At 47.1% G+C, this 20,280-nt stretch overlaps 1 protein-coding gene across 1 annotated transcript in view; it reads left to right on the forward strand.

Annotated features, from left to right (window-relative positions):
- The first annotated feature begins 9,904 nt into the window (after nucleotides 1–9,904).
- The window catches only part of GPR143 (G protein-coupled receptor 143), a 37,340-nt gene continuing 26,964 nt past the window's right edge, over nucleotides 9,905–20,280 (forward strand). The window contains exons 1-3 of the mRNA XM_004385192.2: nucleotides 9,905–10,181; nucleotides 12,528–12,637; nucleotides 14,394–14,488. Of these exons, the coding sequence (XP_004385249.2) occupies nucleotides 9,920–10,181; nucleotides 12,528–12,637; nucleotides 14,394–14,488 (467 nt within the window). The 5' untranslated portion in view covers nucleotides 9,905–9,919. The remainder of the gene's footprint in view (nucleotides 10,182–12,527; nucleotides 12,638–14,393; nucleotides 14,489–20,280) is intronic.

Genomic DNA, 20,280 nt, shown 5'->3' on the forward strand with positions numbered 1-20,280 from the left:
ATGGCAAGCCACTCCAGCTTCACACTCCACATTTGAGGAAAATAAATAAGTGGAGATACTTTGCCAGGCTGTCAGACATCACAGCGCTTCAATAACGTAATAGTCTTAAACTCCAGTGTACCAGCAGAACCCTCCTGGCAAGCCAAACCAAACCAAACCTGTTGCCGTAGAATCAGTTCCAACTCAAAGCGACCCCATGTGTTACAGAGCAGAACTGCCCCGTAGGGTTTCCAAGGTGTAATCTTTATGGAAGCAGACTGCCGCATCTTTCTCCCACGGAGTGGCTGGTAGGTTCGAACCTCTGACCTTTTGGTTAGTAGCCAAGCATTTAACCACCGTGCCACCAGGGCTCCTTGAACCCTGTGGTGGGCTTGTTAAAACACGGATTGCAGTCCCTGCCCCCAGTTTCTGCTTCAGCCAGCTAGGTTGAGGCCTGAGAACTTGCATTTCTAAGGTGGTACCGATACTGCTGGTCCCAGGGCCACGCTTTGAGAACCTCAGGGATAAAAGAGCATAACCAAATGTGAGTGGGCACACAGCGGGAGTGGGATACAGATTACGTACTCCATCTCCATCACTACTGAGCGGTAGCATTGGCCTTCTAGAAGCCATTCACAGGTGGAATGAACACTTTCGTCCTTCTCCGTTCCTCAATTCAAAGTCCCTTAAAAGTGTTTTAAAAGCATTGTGTGACTCTCTATACCTAACACGCTGACCAACCAAAAGGAAACAGTTACCGTCAAGTGGACTCCAACTCATGGCAACCTTGTGTGTATCACGGTAGAACTGTGTGCCATAGGGTTTTCAGTGGCTGATTTGGGGGGAAGCAAATTGGCAGGCCTTTCTTCCAAGGTGCCTCTGGGTGGACTTTGTTGTAGGGGGAAAACATCACAAAGTTTAGTAAAGCAAAAAGAAAGTTTTATTCAACATATATTCAGAAAGGACAAAAGTGGGAACCGGACAAGCATGCTGCTAGAGTCATGTCTGCCTGAGTCCAGAGAATATTACAGAACACGCAAGAAAGGGAAAATGGGCAAGTATGCTGCCACAGCCATGTCTGCCGGAGTCCAGAGAATATTACAGAACATGCAAGAATGGGAAAACGGGCAAGTATGCTGCCACAGCCATGTCTGCCCGAGTCCAAGGAACAGTTACAGAATCATCAGGACATAATAACATTACAAATGGGCAAAACCATGGAAAGCTTAGCCTTTTCAGATTGGCTAGAAACTGGGATCCTACATTTTGAATTGTCTTTCTTAACAATTATTGGTACAGGTTTCAGTAACGAGAGTCCGGAGGGTCTTCATTGGTCCCACAAATTTCTATTCACTAAATGCTAATAGAAAAAGAGTTGGGAGTCTTTTGTGTTCTGTTTGATTGGCTTTATGCGAAAGGTTCCCTAAAAGATATTTTCCAAGATTTATCTTAGCTGTTGTCTTTATACCTGAGGGCCCAGTTGATGTGTCCTTGTGGGCCCAGCTCCAGCTGGGTCGCATTCTCTATGCTTAAGGACAGGGAATAATAACTCCAATATTATTTTCTAAATCAACTTGAACCTCCAACCTTCTGGCTTGCAGCCGAGTGAGTTAACCCTTTACACCATCCAGGCACAATACCCAGACACAAGATTCTAAATATCCGTTATTTTACCTAATACATTTCCTTTTATTATTAAATAATAAAATTAAAGGAAATGTGGTAAATAGAGAAAATCGGAAAGAAATCAAGCATGACATGACCTCCTAACCCTAGGTTGAGTGACATCCATCTAAGCTGCTCTTTTCCTCCTTTTTATTCCCTAGTAGGCGATGGTTGGATTTCCACTGCCCCTCGCGTGTTCTGTCAGCATTTTTGTCCATTTGTTCGGCACACATTTATGGAATTTTTACCCTGGTGGGAGGAGGGGCTGATTGCCCCTAGGGAGAAGGGCTGGTTCCTTTCCCCCAATGCAGAGGTTCTGAGGAGAAGACAGAAATGTGCCCAGGTAACTCTCTCTATACAGAAACGTGCTGGTAGCACTAACTGCTGTGGAACAGTGACACGAAGTGGGGACACTTAGTTCTAGAATCTTCCCAGTCTGGGGACATCCTGCACAATGTTTGGAGGGTCTCTTCACCGCCTCAGAGGCTTTGTCTTTGATGGCAGGGCACCTGACTGCCCCTCAGGGTGAGTTGCCTCCAGGAGGTGGCCCATCCTTCCCCCAGGTACGGGGTCATCTGTCCTGCCTGGGGGCCTCTGGACAAGCCAGGTTTGTCTGAATCACAGTGGGAACCTCTCCCCACTTCTTCCCTCTCACCCTGCAACACAGGCACAAAGACTCACACGGGGGAAAAGCGACCCTCTTAATATTCTCAGAGTTGAAATAATTCAAGTACTGCATGAGGAAGGGGGGTCCCTGGGTGATGCAAACTGTCAATATGCTCAGCTGCTAACCAAGAGGTTGGAGATTCAGTTCCATCCAGGGGCACCTCAGAAGAAAGGCCTGGCGATCTACTTCTGAAAGATCAGCCATTGAAAACCCTGTGGAGCACGGTTCTACTCTGACACACTTGGGGGTGCCATGAGTTGGAATCGACTCAATGGCAACTGGTGGCATGTGAGGAAGGAGGGGCCCGGGAGCTGAAGGAGCGGCTGCTTTGTTGGTGGAAGGCTGCTGATTTGGATTCAGGAAATTCCTTCTCTGGCCGCCAGCCAAGATACTTGTTTAAATTGAATCTATTTTACTGAACTTGAAGGAATGTAGAAGAATTTGACTAGCAGTGGAAACAACAGGAATGAACGGAGGACAACTGTTTGAAAGGCGGTAGACTTTTCACCAGGTCAGCTTTCTTTCAAGCAGGCGTAGGAGGTTTCTAAAAAATTAAATGATAAGGATAATTTTATACTTTTGCATAATTATACGCGTGGAAGGCCCTCAGGAAATATTGTGTAAATTGCATTTTTTTAATACACTTTTTGTTTTGGAATGATTTTAGATTTACCAAAAAGGTGAAAAGATAGTATAGGGAAATCTTTTCTCACAGGGTACTTTCTTCCTCACGGAGATCCTCTTTGTTTCTAAAGCAGAATCGAATAGGCTTATAAAATTCAGCAAATGCACATTACAAAAGCACTGGCGTGTTTCTCATTACTGTCTTCTCTGGGTTTTGCTTAGTTTGATACAATAGAGCAGGGTTTGGCAAACCACAGCCCGAGGGTTTGTTGTTGCTGTTGGGTGCCGTGGGTGGGTTTGATTTCAACTCATAGTGACTCCATGTGACAGAGTAGAGCTGCCCCCACAGAGTTTTCTAGGCTGTAATCTTTTTTTTTTTTAAATTTATTTATTTTGGTTGTTGTTGAAAATGTGCATAGCAAAACATACACCAATTCAACCATTTCTACATGTACAATTCAATGACATTGATGACATTCTTCAAATTGAGCAACTGTTCTCACCCTCCTTTTCCAAATTATTCCTCCACCATTAACTTGAACTCGCTGCCCCCTAAGTTTCTTCTCTAACCTTTTGAGTTGCTGGTGTCAATTTGATCCCATGTAAATAATTCTTTAAAAGAGCATAATGCTCAAGGCAGATACTCACAGGGTTTTCAATGGTTGATTTTTTAAAGTAGGTCTCCAGGCCTTTCTTCCAACTCACTTCTGGGTGGACTCCTTTCAGTGAGTAAGTGATTATTATAATTGTGAGTATTTCCATGCCTATGAACACGCAATTCAATTTTTAGGTATATGTGCTATCAAAACTCACATGTAGTCATGCACAAGTACGCTTAGAGGGGCATGTGTGTAAAACACAAAAACGGCGATCAACGTAGATTTCAATCAACAGGAGAGTGGCTCTGTAAATCATAGCAAAAAATCACATGCTGGCCCCACCATGAAATAGTATGTGGTGATATAGTGAGAGCACAGGCCCTGTGAGCAGCGATAAAGATGAGACTGAGCTATAGAGCTGCCTCTGGGTATTCACCCCGATTCTCAATGCTGAGCATTCTGGGTTACTTTCTTGTTTGTCTTCTACTGGATTGTTAGGAGATATTTCTCATTGCTCTACCATTGCCTTTGAGTCGATTCTGACTCGTAGCGACCCTATAGGGCAGCGTAGAACTGCCCCAAAGGGTTTCCAAGGAGCAGCTGGTGGATTCGAACCGCCGACCTTTTGGTTAGCAGCTGAGCTGTTAACCACTGCGCCACCAGGGTTTCCCTCAGTGCTATACTCTTCTTAAATTCCTCATTTAACCTCTTACCTCATTTCTAATCAATGATCCTTTTTTTTTTTTTCCTTTTTAAACCTCTCTCTCGTCTCTCCCTGGCTTTATGTCCAACTCCCCCTGTCTAAGCTGTCATCTTTACGGGAGCTGATCACCAGGTCTCTTTTTCCGTGGAGCAGCTGGTGGGTTCCAACCACCAACCTTTCAGTTAGCAGCCGAGTGCTTAGCCATTGCACCACCAGGGTTCCTCGCCTGAGGAACCTACTTTTGTAAATAAAACTTTGTTGAGTCCTGGTGGTGTAGTGGTTAAGTGCTCAGCTGCTAACTGAGAGGTCAGCAGTTGGAACCCATCAGCCGCTCCACGGGTGAAAGATGTGGCAGTCTATTTCCATAAAGATTTACAGCCTTGGAAATCCTACGGGGCAATTCTACTCTATCCTGTAGGGTACCTATGAGTTGGAATTGACTGGTTACCAATGGGTTTGTTTGCTTTTGTTATGGATGTTTTGGGGCACCAAGGACAGAGGTGAGTAATTGTGACACATACTGTATAGCCTGCAAAGGCTAAAATATTTACTCTCTGGCCCTTTAAGAAAAAGTTTGCTGACCTCTGTGATAGACTAGGAGTCCCTGGGTGGCATAAATGGTTAACTTGCTTGGCTGCTATCTGAAAGGTTGGAGGTTTGAGTCCACCCAGAGGTGCCTTGGAAGAAAAGCCTGGCGATCTACTTCCAAAAACTCAGCCATTGAAAACCCTATGGAGCATAGTTCTGCTCTGACACACATGAGGTCTCCATGAGTTGGAATCAACTCAAAGACAACTGGTTACTGCGGACAGACTAAAGAAATATCACAAGTTTGAGAGACTCTGGATACACATAGGGTCTAGTCCAGATATTCAGCTTCACAAAAGAAATGCAAAGTAATGAGACTCAAAGACTTGGGGAAAAAAGTGTGTGTGGGGGGCATATGACATGTAAATCCTCAAGCTCTACTCAGAGGATTAATTTACCCCCATTTTCTACATTAGTAGCTTCAGTGCCTTCTAATATTGAGATGTGTGTTCTCACCAGTATCTCATACATGTGTTTTCAGTGGCCACTGTAGGGTTGAAGTGAGATGTGCTATCTACCAACACACTGTAGCTCTAACCACAAGGCAAGTCGTTGAGGTTAATGTGGATTTCCTGATTCCCTGCTCAAAGCCCCTGAGGACCAATGAAACAGTCATTTCAAAACTATGGGTAGTGAGCGTTTTCAGCCCTTTGTTTTAGATATGTGAGATCTGACAGTCATGGAAATGAGGAGTCCTGAAGTACAGCCCGAGTCCCCAGGTGCTGTAAATGGTCAACATGCTTGGCTGTTAATGAAAACGTTGAAGGTTCAAGTGTACCCAGAGGCACCCTGGAAGAAAGGCCTGGCAATCTACTTCCAAAGATCAGCCATTGGAAGCCCTGTGGAGCAGAGCTGTATTCTGACACACATGGGGTTGCCACGAGTTTGGGGGTTGACTTGATGGCCAATGGTTACTGGAAGTGCAGCCATCCAGAATGAAGAGTCATCTCCTTTTACTGTATTAATATCATGTGCTACAAAAGAAAACATTAGGCAAAATTTGAACACAGTTTTGAAATACAGTGAAACCTGTGATATCCGGAACTCCACAGGATTGCCTTGTTTTTCCAGATCTTGCAAGTTTTTCTGCCTTTGACAGGGTGCAGTCTTACCACTTTTCTGTTGCCCTCTGTTAGTGGAAAATATCTGAGTTTTCTTTCTCTGACAGGTTACCACCTTACACAGGTTCTGGCTTTCGTAAGTTTTACCGTATATGTGTTTCCATCCTACTCACCCTACCCCATACACACAGACACACACACTTTCTTGAAAGTGTGGTTGTAGTCACATGTCATCCAATTTAGCCACCTGAGTCCTGCCTCCAGCTTCTGAAAGGTGGCCTCCCTGTTGCCTCGAGACAGTGGGGAGAGAAGGCACATTCCTTGGTCTGATGAGTCTGTAGGCATTCATGATGACTGGGAAATTAATCTTCAGTTCCCCTCTTGAAGAAGTGCCTGTGATTCAATCTGCCTTCCACCACTGCTATATCCTTGGACAAGCTGCCTATCCTTTTTTGGTGCCTCGTACATAAAACAGGTATAAAACCCATGAACCACAAGGGTGGTACCAGTGAGAGTTAAGCAGACGATGTAGAGTAAGTATCTAATGATGCTGGCCTGTGGAAGGCATTGAAAATAACGTTTGTGCTTCTCCTCCTTCTCTGGACACAATGTGATTACATTACAAAATACTGCATTTTGCTAGCAGATTCTCTCTTTCTGGCTTTGATGGAGCCAGCTGCCATGTTGTGAGCTGCCCTGTGGAGGGGCCCATATGGCAAAGAAGTGAGGGTGGCCTCCAACCAACAGCCCACAAGGAGCTGAATCTTGCCAATAAACACATAAGCTTGGAAGCTGAGCCTGCCCCAGTCGAGCCTTTACATGAGACCCCATCCCTGGCTGACACTTTGATGGCAGCCTATGATGGGAGACCCAACTAAGCTGGGCCTGGACTCCTAACTCACAGAAACTGTGAAATAATAAATGTGTTGCTTTAAGCTGCTAAGTTTTAGTGACTTGTTACACAGCAATAGGTAACTAATACAGTGGGTTACACCATCTCCAAAAACCTCCTACGGGATTGAGCCAAAGTTCCTCTCCAGGGGACTTTGCCCAGTGTCATTCCCTTTCCTGATTCCATTTCTCACCCCCCGATTGGATTTCTCTGCAAACTCTTCCAAATAATCACTTCCACATGCAGCCTCATCTCAGATTCTGCACGAGGAAATCAAGTGGTGGCGGGAAGCCTGCTGAGATCTTTGTGTTCAGTTAATTTCAAATCTCTCTTTGCAGTACCTTTAGCCTTTAGGATTACAGATTTAACTTCAGAAATGGTTCCTCCTTAGACCCACCATCCGACTGTCAGTTTGTCGTACAGTGGTGATTTGCGTGTTGCTATGATGCTGGAAGCTATGCCACTGGTATTTCAAATAGCAGCAGGGTCGCCCATGGTGGACAGGTTTCAGTGGAGCTTGCAGACTAAGACAGACTAGGAAGAAAGGCCTGGTGATCTACTTCCAAAAAATCAGCTATTGAAAACCCTATGCAGGTGAGCTTATGTTAATGGGGACAGGGAGGAATAACTCAGAAAAGGAGGGTTAGAATTGTTGCACAATTTGAAGAATGTAATCAATGTCACTGAATCGTACATGTAGAAACGGTTGAGTTGGTTTATGTTTTGCTCTGTATATTTTCAACAACAACAAAATAAAATTAAAGAGAAAGAAAGAAAACCTTACGCAGCATAGTTCAACCCTGACACTCATGGGGTCACCATGAATCCGAATGGACTCAAAGGCAGCTGGTTTGTGCAGGTGCAAAACAGGGAGGGAGGGAAGGAAGGAGCAAAGGTGAATCCAGAAATGAACTCTGTGTACTTCAAAGTCCTCTGTGTTACTGTTCAAATATCTCAAAGTGCATGTCCAGCTAGTTACAGTTCAGCAGGGCCATCATTGCATTTCTAGCATCTATGGTACTTCCAGATGTTTCCACCTCCCGAATCTGTGTGCGTGCGTGCGTGTGTGTGTGTGTGTGTATTTGCATTATTCTCGTCTACTTCTCCCTTGTACTTCTTGCTCTATTTCAAGAGAAAGTTTCTGCCATCTCAGTTTTATTTCTCAAATTAATCTCAAGCCCTTTCTTAATCTGATGACAGAATTGAAGACAGAGTCTTCTATTTGTGCTTCCCCAAGTCTGCTCTGCAGCTTGTATTTGCAGGATGGGCCCAGAAATCTGCATTCATAACAGTTCCCTCCCCCAAGGTAATGACTGAGCCCCTTGCAAGCTTCAACTTACCCTTCAGCATCTGGGGTCAGCTGGAGCCCACCCCCCACCCCTCGCCATGCCTGCAGGTTTGCACACGGAAAGCAGAGGTGGGGTGTGGGCGTAGGCGTAAGACAGAGGTTGAAATGTAGTGAGACTTTTGCCTGGATCAGCCATCCAAACCCTTGGGTGTTAGTGCAAACGTACCAACAAAACAAAGCAAAACCAGTTGCCACCGAGTCGACTCCAACTCGTGGAGACCCCATGTGTGTCAGAGTAGAACTGTGCTCTGTAGGGTTTTCAGTGGTTGATTTTTTGGAAGCAGATCGCCAGGTCTTTCTTCCAAGGCACCTAGGGGTGGGCTCCACCCTTCAACCTTTAGGGTAGCAGTCGAGCACCTTAACCATTTGCACCACCCAGGGACTCCTACAGAGCAAAGGCACAAACAACAGAAACAAACCAAAACCATTATTGTCAAGTCAGTTCCAACTCAGCGACCCTATAGCACAGAGTAGAACTGCACCATAGGGTTTCCAAGGAGCGGGTGGTGGATTTGAACTGCCGACCTTTTGGTTAGCAGCTGAGCTCTTAACCACTGTGCTATCAGGGCTCCAGGGCAAATGTACAGACACTCCTTTTTCACTTTTATGTTTTAAAGCACATTCGATACATTTACCTCCAGGAGCAAACTCTGCTTACCAGAGGTTAGAAGACAGGAGATTTCAATGGTCAAAATAGATATTAGGGTCCATGCTTTCAAAAGGGCTGACAAATTGACATTTATGTTTTCTATTCTTACTACAGAAGAGCTATTGCACATTTTTAAAATGCTCGTGTGCTCCGACTTCAACAAGGCAGCTGTAGTGTGAACAGTCTGCGTTTATACACAAGCCAGGCCAGGCTCTGCTTCACCTCTGTCTTCCGTGGGGGCCCCCAGCAGGAAGCCCAGCCCTGTGGCCCTGAGGGCGAGAAGGAATAGGAGCTGAGCTGGAACTCGACCTAACTTAAATTGCAAAGCAATTGGTAGAAATCTAGATGCGCTGCTGGCGGGGGATTGCATTTAAGTGCATTATAGTGTTTACTGTGAAAGCAACGGTAAACCCTTAGCTTTCCTTGATCGCAAAAGCCTGCAGAGAGGACATTTCACTGGGCGAGTGGCTGAAGGCGGTCTGCTCTGCGGCTGAATTAATTGAAAGATCAGCAGTTGGAACCCACCCAGCAGTTCTGCAGGATAAAGGCCTGGTGATCTGCCCCTGTAAAAATTACAGCCTAGGAAACCCTATGGGGAAGTTATGTCCTGTCACATGGGGTCGCTATGAGTCGGAATCCACTCCAGCGCACCAAACAACAACATTTTAACGTCAGCTGCATCGGACGGATGGGTCCCTAGAAACAGTCATAGTTTATGAACTGTGTTCTGGTGCCCGAAAGGCATCAAAATGAGGGCTGTCCGCTTCGAAACAGGAAAGATCTGGCACCTCCGGCATGTTCTGCTAGCAAGACCAGTTAGGACGAAATGGCAGGTCTGAGGCCACAGAGCTTAAGGAATGAAATCACAAAGAAGGCTTAGTGCACAGTGAGGAAGCTTGCCTGCCCTGACCTTCCTTTCTTCCATTCCGTTCCCCACCTCCTCCTCCCCCCTCCACGGGGGAGCAGCAATCTCCACCCGCCCCCCGCCCCTCCGTCCCTGGCGCCCTTTCTTGAGGGGGCGGGGGGTGGTGGTGGCAGTCGGCGGGCACATGATGCCTCCTGCCCTGCCGGCCAGCACATGACCGAGGCCGCCCGGCGAGGTGCCGGCAGACCCAAACCGCGGCGCCGCGTCCTCCAGCGGCCCATGGCCTCCCCGCGCCTGGCCACCTTCTGCTGCCCCACGCGGGATGCGGCCACGCAGCTGGTGCTGAGCTTCCAGCCGCGGGCGTTCCACGCGCTCTGCCTGGGTAGCTGCGCGCTCCGCCTGGGGCTCGGCCTCCTGCAGCTGCTGCCCCCGCGCCGGCCCGCGCGCCCCGCGGCCCCGGCACCCCACCTGGCCTCCTTCCCGCAGGCTTCGTCCCGCATCCTGCGCGCTGCCGCCGCCTGCGACGTGCTCGGCTGCCTGGGTAAGGGCGCGTGGCCTGCCGGTTGGGACTCGCTGGGTGCTTGTGTAAAGGCACGCGGCCAGTGGGTTGGGACTTACTGAGACATATGAAATAAGAAAGCTTTCCTACCTCGTAGGAGCCCCAGGGTGGTGCAAATGGTTAAGTGCTCACTACTAACCAAAAGTTTGGTGGTTTGAACCCACCCAGAGAGGCGCCTCGGAAGAAAGGCCTGGTGATCTGCTTCTGAAAGGCCCCAGCCTTGAACACCCTATGGAATAGTTCTACTCCGACCACAAGAAGTCCTTTAGATTTCTTGCTTCCTCGAGACTTTAGTTTTCTTCATTCTCCTTTACCCCAGACAGAAAGAGACCAGTAGTTGTATCTTAGATGGCCACTCACAAGCTTTTAAGACCCCAGTCGCTACTCACTGAAGTAGAATGTAGAACACTATGAACTATGTTATTCCGACTGACCTAGATGTCCCGAGACTATGATCCCTAGCCTTCAAGCCCAGTAACTCAGTCCTGAGAGGCGTTGGGTTGTGTCTAGGAAGTTTCCATGGCTGTGTCCCCCGTGTGCTCCATTGTATATATGAATATACGTGCAGCACATACAAATATGCATGTAGAAGTGTCCAGAGTAAACCTGTATATGCACGTGGGTGTACTCCCATACGCTCTCCCCCACCTGTTCTGCATACATATCTACCTATGTATCCACTCATAAATTACTATTGGTTATTACTGTTGTTGCAGGATCGTGTATGTTATAGTATTTACTGTTATTGTTGCATACCTCTCTCAGTGTCTTCCCTTGCCTTGGTTGTGTTGTGCTGACTTCCTCCATATTGTGTATTGTCGTTCCCTTCACCAAAGTTAACATGTCTATTTTCTAGTTAGTGATTTGCCCTCCCTCCCCGTCCCATCCCTGGTAGCCATCAGAGAATATTTCTTTCTGTGTGTAAACCTTTTCTTGACTTCTTATAATAGTAGTTTCATACAGTATTTGTCCTTTGGGGACTGACTTATTTCACTCAGCATAATGTCCTCCAGATTCATCCCTGTTATGAGATGCTTCACAGATTCATCGTTGTTCTTTATCGTTGTGTAGTATTCCATTGTATGTATGTATCACAAGTACATTATCTAAAAAAAACAGTAATACAGACCATGAGGGTGTGTACTGTTTTGAGGAGAGTTTGGTATTTGGGTCTAATAACAGGGAAAATTCACAAATAATACGTGACAAAAATGAATTATGGAGAGCTGATTGGTGAAAATCTTAAATGTATTTTCTTATAGAATGAAGGAACTGTATTTTAAACTTCAGAATTGTGTTTTTAGAGTAATCTTTTTTTGTGTGTGGGGAATAATTAACATGGAAATTAAAAACACAGCTTAGAAATACAGATTGTTACTCACACTGTGGCTTTTTAATGCCAAGTAAACAAATGAATTATGGACAGGCTTTGTGGCTAACGGCAGTGGTTTAAGTTGAACTGGAAGTGCCTGGAATTGCTTTACCACCATAATAGTTATTTTCTGAATAACTCAGAATCTTCTTTGTGTCTGTACACACCATATATGTGTTTATATCCTTTCTCCCTCCCTCCCTATCTATCTACCATCTATTTTTTCACAGCAAGAAGTCAGCTTTAGACTTTGCCTTAGTTATCTAGTGCTGCTATAACAGAAACACCACAAGTGGGTGGCTTTAAGCAAACAAACCAAAAAAACCAAACCCGTTACTGTCAAGTGGATTCCGACTCATAGAGACCCTATACGACAGAATAGATCTGCCCCATAGGGTTTCCAAGGCGGTAAGTCTTTCTGGAGACAGACTACTGCATCTTTCTCCCGTGGAAGAGCTGGTGGGTTCGAACCGCCTGCATTTCAGCTGATTAGCAGCTGAACACTTAACCACTGCGCCGGCAGGGCTCCTTTGGGTGGCTTTAATGAATAGAAATGCATTTTTTGTCACAGTGTTGGAGGCTAGAAGTCCAACATGAGGGCGCTGGCTCTAGAGGAAGGTGCTGTGTCTGTTGGCTCTGGGGGAAGGGCCTTGTCTCCTCAGCCTCTGTCTCTTGGCTGCTTGTGATGTTCAGGTGGCGTGGGGTCTATCTGCCCGCCTCTCCCGGCTTGCCTGCTTGCTCAGTCTGCTGTGTTTATATCTCAAAAGGGACTGATTTAAGACACACCCTATGCCGACATGGCTTCATTAACATAAACAAAACCCAGTCCCAAATAGGATTGGAACCTCAGGGACAGGGGGTTAGGATTGACAGCACACATTTTGGGGGGACACAACTCAATTCATAGCAGAGGTGCAGTAGAATCAGACACAAAGTCTCATCCCACTCTCCCCTAGGTATTGCGGTCCGGTCTGCGGTGTGGTTAGGATTCCCAGATTTCGTTGAAAACGTCTCAGAAGTGAATGGAACAGACATTTGGCCTGCTGTTTTCTGCGTGGGGAGTGCGGTAGGTGCCTTCCTCCTTGGCCCCAGAGGTGAAGTGTGGGCAGCTGAGCGCCCAGGGGCAGTCTCTAAATTGCACCCCCCACCCCCAACTGCAAGATGAATGGGTGTTGATAGCGACAAGGACAATGAGACACCGAGGGGGCCGCGTCCTCTCCCGCAGCACTCCCTTGCAGGCTGCAGGGCAGGCTGACAGGTGGGCTGGGGGGAGACGGGTGACCCACCCGGCAGCGGCTGCAGAGAGTAGCGCCGAAACGTGGCTGAAGCGGGCATGGGCTTTCTCAGCAGCTGAAGTTCTGTATAGTTTGGTCTTGGACGTATGTCTGGACCATGTGGAGTCACCCCCTCTGACAGTGTCACCCTGTGCGTTGGTGCCCCCTGGTTCTTGCATCCGGGAGTAAGTGCCTCGTCTCCGCCCCCCCCCCCAGGACACCTTTGGTTTGCCCTTTCTTCCCTACCGGTGCTCCTGTTGGGCCGAGGTCCTTAAGCTGGGTCCCCAAACGTGCAGAAGCTGCATTGCCCGTGGACGGCAGCATCAGCATCCCTGGGAACTTATTGGAGGTGCACATTCTCAGGCCCCACTGCAGACCTCCTGACCAGAAACTGTGGGGTAGGCTCGGGCATTCCGTGCGTGCTCACGACTGAGGACCACTGGTGGCAGTGGTTAAGTGCTTGGCTGCTAACCGAAAGGTCAGCGGTTTGAACTCACCAGCTGCTCCACCAGAGAAAGATGTAGTTCTGCTCTGTCCTGTAGGGTGGCTGGAATCCACTCCATGGCAGTGGGGTTTTGGGCTCCTGTGTTGGACACCCTGGATGGTACAAATGGTTAATGCAATCAGCTGCTAGCCGAAAACTTGGTGTTTAGAGTCCACCAAAAGGTGCATCGGAAGAAAGGCCTGGCAATCTACTTCCTTCCCAAAACTCAGCCATTGAAAACCCTTTGGAGCACAGTTCTGCACTGACACCCATGAGGCGCCACGAGTCCGGTTGTGGCAATCGTTTTTGTTTTGTCTTTTTGGCTCCTGTTATTTCCCCTCTGCCCCGACATACACCCCTACCTTACGTAGAGGCACGATTGAAACAAAATCAAAGTTATTGTTATATCGGCTATATTTTGCCTAATGAAATACACGTAGCGCTCTGGCCGGCGAGTCAGCGCTCACGTAAACCATCTGAAAGTGCCCTGGGCAGAATCGTCCTCTTCTCCCATTCACTCCCCTCCTCGGCTTTCTCCTGGCAGCCCGAGGAAACATCTGCCCAAGCCCACAATAGCAGGCGTATCGGTCTCGTGCTGCTTCGAGCCCGCGGAGCCCTTTCCTTCCCCTTCACTTGAAAGGTCTCCTTATCTTCCCTGTCTGCATTCATTAGTTCTGAGAAAAAAGGCCGCTGCTTCAAAGAGCCCGGGAGCCCTCCCGGCAGTTTAAGGGGCAAGTCTTAGAACTGCATCTACCGTGCCCACCAGTGCAGGGGAAGGAGGAGCTCATTAGTCCAGGTCAGCGGAGCAGACGGGGAAAGCGCGGGCGCGCGCGCGCGCGCACACACACACACACACACACACACACACACACACAGACACACACACACACACGCACACGCACACCCCAGGCTGGCCGCCATCCTTCGGTTTCACAGATGATGCTTTCATGTGCTGCCCGCCTGATGTCACAGGAAGCCGGGCTCTGCGAGTTCGTTTCACGGATGGGCTGGGAATCTGGTGCCTGTTTGCGGAAGCTTTGATCCCTGGCTCTTCCCGGTTGCAGATGTGGATCCAGCTGTTGTACAGCGCCTGCTTCTGGTGGCTCTTTTGCTACGCGGTCGACGCCTATCTGGTGATACGGAGATCCGCGGGACTGAGGTATGCGCCCAGGAAACGGGCCGGGACTTCTGCCTTTGTGTTATTTTCTGAGAAAAGTCTGGTCGTACCATGGAGCATTCCAAACCATTTTGCAGTATTGCTGATCAGAACCGGTTCGCTGGCCCTTGCCCCTAAAGTAAAACCAAACCTAGTGCTGTCCAGTCAATTCTGACTCACAGCGACGCTGTAAGACAGTAGAACTGGCCCCACAGAGTTTCCGAGGCTGAAAATCTTTATGGAAGCAAACTGCCACATCTTTCTCCTTTGCAGTGGCTGATGGGTTCCAACTGCTGACCTTTTGGTTAGCAGATGAGTGCTTAACCACTGCGCCACCAGGGTTCCTTGCTGCTGCACCTAGGAACATGTAAAACCAGTTGCCATCAAGTCAATTCCGACTCATGGCGATCCCATGTGCGTCAGAGTAGAACTGCACTCCGAAGGGTTTTCAATAGCTGATTTTTCAGCAGTAGATCACCAGGCCTTTCTTCTGAGGCACCTCTGGATGGACTCGGACCTCCAACCTTTCGTTCGGTCAGCAGACAAGTGTGTTAACCATTTGCACCACTCATACAGAGACTCCTAAAAACTAGTTGCCGTTGAGTTGACTCCAGCTTGTGGTGGCCCCATTTGTGTCAGAGTAGAGCTATGCTCCATAGAATTTTCAATGGCTGATTTTTCAGAAATAGGTCACCAGGCCTTTCTTCCAAGGCACCTGTAGGTGGACTTAAACTTCTGACCTTTCAGTTAGTAACTGAGTACATTAACCGTTTGCACCACCCAAGGACTCCTAGGAACGTATAAGGACCCCATAGGCATGACAGTACCTGGAAACACACCAGCACAGTGCCTGACACACGGCAGGCTCAGAATGAATGGGAGCCGCTGTTGTGGTTGTGATGTTCATGCCTATGGAGGAAATGGAAATGCAGGGAAGTTCAGTGACAAGGAGAAGCTGGCACGGGGTGGAGCAGGGCGAGTGCCCAGGTCTCCTGGGTCTAGGTGCAGGAAATATCTGTTTCATCACCAAGGTTGTGCTGCCCTCGAATCAGATAGCCCCTTGGTTTTATAAAGTTCACACATTAAAAAGTGTACAATTTAATGTTTTTTAGTATAGTCACAGAATTGTGAAAACATCACCGTTACCTCAATTTAAAACACTTTTTCACGCCAAAAAGAAACCCAGGAGGAGCCCAGGTGGTGCAATGATTAAAGAGCTCAGCTGCTAACCTAAAGGTCGGTGATTCGAACCCACCTAGCCACTCTGTGTGAGAAAGCACCCACTTAATGTTTGCCTGCAAATATTAGGTATGCCACCCTGGTTTAAGGTGCTTGAGAAGGATGATCTGTGCTAACAATTAATTTACTCAGCATATATGTCTTCATCAGGAGGTGTCATGGATTGAATTGTGTCCCCCCAAAAATGTGTGTATCAATTTGGCTAGGCCACGATTCCCAGTGTTGTGTGGTTGTCCTCTATTTAGTGATTGTAATTTTACGTTAAAGACGATTAGGGTAGGATTGTAACGCCACCCTTACCCAGGTCACATACCTGATCCAATGTAAAGGAAGTTTCCCTGGGGTGTGGCCTGCACCATCTTTTAGCTCTCAAGAGATAAAAGGAAAGGGAAACAAGCAGAGAGTTGGGGACCTCATACCATCAAGAAAGCAGTGCCGGGAGCAGAGCGAGAAGGCCGACAGAGATAAAAAGCCTTCCCCTGGAGCTGATGCCCTGAATTTGGACTTCTAGCCTACCAGACTGTGAGAGAATAAATTTTTCTTTGTTAAAGCCATCCACTTGTGGTATTTCTGTTAGAGCAGCACTAGATGACCAAGACAGGAGGGAAAAGGGAAAAGCCAGGCCAGCCGGGAATTAGATTAACGACAGCTTGCAAACGAGGGGATTTTACAGCAATGAATTTTGAATGTCATAAGATGTTTTCCTTCTTCCTGTACTACCAATGTTATTTAATTCATAGCCTGTGTGCTGTTCCATGTTCCCATACCAACAATATTAACCTATCCCTTAACAGAGCCCTGGTGGCACAGTGGTTAAGAGCTTGGCTGCCAACCAAAAAGTCGGCAGTTCAAATCCACCAGCCGCTCCTTGGAAACCCTATGGGGCAGTTCTACTCTGTCCTATAGGGTCGCTAGGAGTTGGAATTGACTTGACGGCAACGGGTTAATGACTGAGGATGTTGTGCATCATTTCATGTGGTTATTGGCCGTTTGTATATCTTTTCTGGATAAATGTCTATTCAAATCCTTTGCCCATTAAAAAAAAATAATTTATTTTATTTTTTTGTTGTTGTTGAGAATATACACGGCAGAACATACACCAGTTCAACAGTTTTGACATGTGCAATTCAACGACATTGATTACATTTTTCAAGTTGCACAACCATTCTCACCTTCCTTTTCCAAATTGTTCCTCCCTCATTAACATAAACTCATTACCCCCTAAGTGTCCGACGTAACCTTTTGAATTGCTGTTGTTAATTTGATCCACATAGATAGTTCTTTAAAAGAGTGCAATGCTCAACCTTTACCCATTTTTTGATTCAGTTATTTGTCTTTTTATTATTGAGTTGTAATAGTTCTAGGCACAAGTCCCTTACCAGATATATGATTTGCAAATATTTTCTCCTATTCCGTGGGCTGTGTTTTCACTTTCTTGATAGTGTCCTTTGAAGCACAAAAGTTTTAAATTTTGATGAAGTCCAGTTTTTCTATTTTTTCCTGTTGTTGCTCATGCTTTTGGGTCTAATCTAAGAATCCACTGCCAAATCTAAGGTCCTGAAGGTTTACTCCTAAATCTTTTTAGAAGAGTTGTATAGTTTTAGCTCTTACCTTTAAGTGTGTGATCCATTTGGAGTTAATTTTTGTGTATGGTGTGTGAGGAAGGCGTTCAGCCTCCTTCTCTTGCATGTGGAAATCCAGTTGTCCCAGCACCATTTGTTAAATGAATTCCCTTTTAAAAGCAATGTAGAGGATATTCAAGGTATAGACTACATTGGGCAATCTTAGCAGATCCTTGCTTCAAAATCGTAGACATGCCCTATGTGCGCATGTCATCCTTAACTTTGGTCTCTGTGGCTTAACATGTCGTGCTTACTTCATTTTGAGCTTGTTTTTCTACTTTTATACCTTAGCTCCCAGGTTCTTATGCATCTGTAGTGAACTTGAATGTACCTGGTTGTGGACCTTCTCTAGGGAAGATAGCCAAGGCCAAAGCCAGCAGACCAGATGTATCAGCAAGGATTAGTTTTGGACACAAAAACTACATAAAATAACAGTGACTCAAACAAGTTGTTGTTGTTGTTAGGTGCCGTCAAGTCGATTCCATCTCAGAGTGACTGTATGTGACTTAATAGAGCTGCTCATAGGGTTTCTAGGCTGTAATCTTTACAGGAACAGATCGCCAGGTCTTTTCCCCTGTGGAGAAAATATAGATGATATTCGAACTGTAGCATACACTGGGCAATCTTGGCAGATTCTTGCTCTAAAATTGTAGACATGCCCTATGTATGTATGTCATCATTAACTTTGGTCTCTCTGGCTTAAACCACCAAGTTCAAACCACCAACTTTTCAGTTCTCAGCCAAGCACTTAACCATTGCATTACCAGGGCTCCTAGACTCAAACAAGGTACGGATTTATTTCTCCTTCATGCAAAAGAAGTGCAGAGGCAGGCAATCCAGGGTTCTTATGATGGACATCAGGGACCCAAGCTCCTTCTCTCTTCCTGCTCCATCATCTATTGTGTGACTCCCATCCTCAAGGTATCATGGGTCCAACACAGCTGCTGGAGCTCCAGCCATCACACCTGCATTCCAGGCAGCAGAAGGAAGGTGGAAAGGGGCAATGCAAAAAGGGCTTATTTCCCACGTGAGCCAGTTCCCTTTAAGCAGTCTCCCTGGGAGTTTCACAAATAATTCCACTTACATGTTATTGGCCAGAACTTAGTTTCATGGCCACACTTTTGTGCAAGGGATGCTGGGAAATATGTTCGGCTAGCTGAGCGTGCTGCTGCTCCGTGTGACCTCGGGTCTGTGTTACTAAGGAGGAGAGGGAGAATGAGTTTGGGAAGGCGACCAGCAGTGTGGAAGAGCTTGTCCCTGAAGCCCACTGCGAGAAGCGTGTCCTTGTCTGACGGCTCCTTGCCTGGTTTTGGAGGGATGGGACCCAGAGTTCTCATGGACCACCAGCATGGAGATCAGAGGAGCCCTGGAGCCCCGGAAGGAGGCTGGGAGAAGAGTACACCCCGCTTGCTGCCCTAGGAGGCTGCTTTGCCTTCACCTCCACCAGTGGGAAGGACTGGGGTCTGACAGGGCAAGAAGCCCCCGTGGCATCCAGCAGAGTGTTTCAGAATTCATCTTGGGGCTCAGCACGGGCATAGGCAGGGTGCTGGGGCAGCCTAGACTATGGTGGGCAGAGTGTGGCTTCCGAGGAGCTGCCCTGCACACAAAAGGTGAACTCCCACGATGCAAACCGCGGATGCCTCCCTAGGGGCCAGGGCAGGATTCCAGCTCCAGGGTGGTTGTTGGAGTGAGCTGGGCCTGCCATCAAAGGGGAGAGGTCCCTTGGCAGAGAAGGCAGGCAGGGGCTCAGTAGCTGCGGAAACCAGGCCCTCCCTTGTATGAGGCAGAAGGCAAACTTCCTGATGCCTGCGTTTGAGGTCATCAAGGGGCCAGCACGGAGTGGTTTGAGCAGAGCTGAGCGTGTGACTCCAGAAGCTTCTATTGTTGTCGTTGTTGCAGTTGACTTGTCTGACTCATGACGACCTTGTGTGTAACACAAGGACACGTTGCCTTGTCCTGCACAATCTTCATGATCATTGGTATGTTTGAGTCCATTGCTTCAGCTATTGTATCAGTCCATCTCATGGAGGGCTCCCCTGGTTTTCGCTGACCCTCTACTTTACCAAACATGATGTTCCTTTCTAAAGAGCCCTCTTGTTTCCAAAGGAGGTCCCTGGGTGGCACAAATGGTTTGCACTTGACTACTAACCTAAACGTTGTCAGGTTGAACCTGCCCGGCAGTACCTCGGAAGGAAGGCCTGGCAATTGGCTTCCGCATACAAGATAAACATACAAAAATCAGGTGGATTCCTTTACACCCACAAACAGAACCTCAAAGAGGAAATCACCAAATCAATACCATTTACAATAGCCCCCAAGAAGATAAAATACTTAGGGATAAATCTAACCAGAGACATAAAAGACCCATACAGAGAAAACTACAAGACACTATTGCAAGAAACCAAGAGACTTGCATAAGTGGAAAAACAGACCTTGCTCATGGATAGGTAGACTCAACATTCTGAAAATGTCAGTTCTACCCAAAGTGATTTACAGATACAATGCAATCCCGATCCAGATACCACCAGCATTTTTTAATGAGATGGAGAAACAAATCACCGACTTTATATGGAAAGGGAAGAGGCCCCAGATAACTAAAGCATCACTCAAGAAGAACAAAGTGGGAGGCCTTACACTACCTGATTTTAGAACCTATTATACCGCCACAGTAGTCAAAACAGCCTGGTACTGGTACAACAACCGATACATAGACCAATGGAACAGAGTTGAGAATCCAGACATAAATTCATCCACCTATGAGCAGCTGATATTTGACAAAGGCCCAAAGTCCATTAACTGGGGACAAGACAGTCTCTTTAACAAATGGTGCTGGCATAACTGGATATCCATCTGCAAAAAACTAAAACAAGACCCAAACCTCACACCATGCACAAAAACTAACTCAAAATGGATCAAAGACTTAAATATAAAATC

The sequence above is a fragment of the Trichechus manatus genome, unplaced genomic scaffold (genome assembly GCF_000243295.1).
Source record: "Trichechus manatus latirostris isolate Lorelei unplaced genomic scaffold, TriManLat1.0 scaffold00134, whole genome shotgun sequence".
Lineage (NCBI taxonomy): Eukaryota > Metazoa > Chordata > Mammalia > Sirenia > Trichechidae > Trichechus > Trichechus manatus.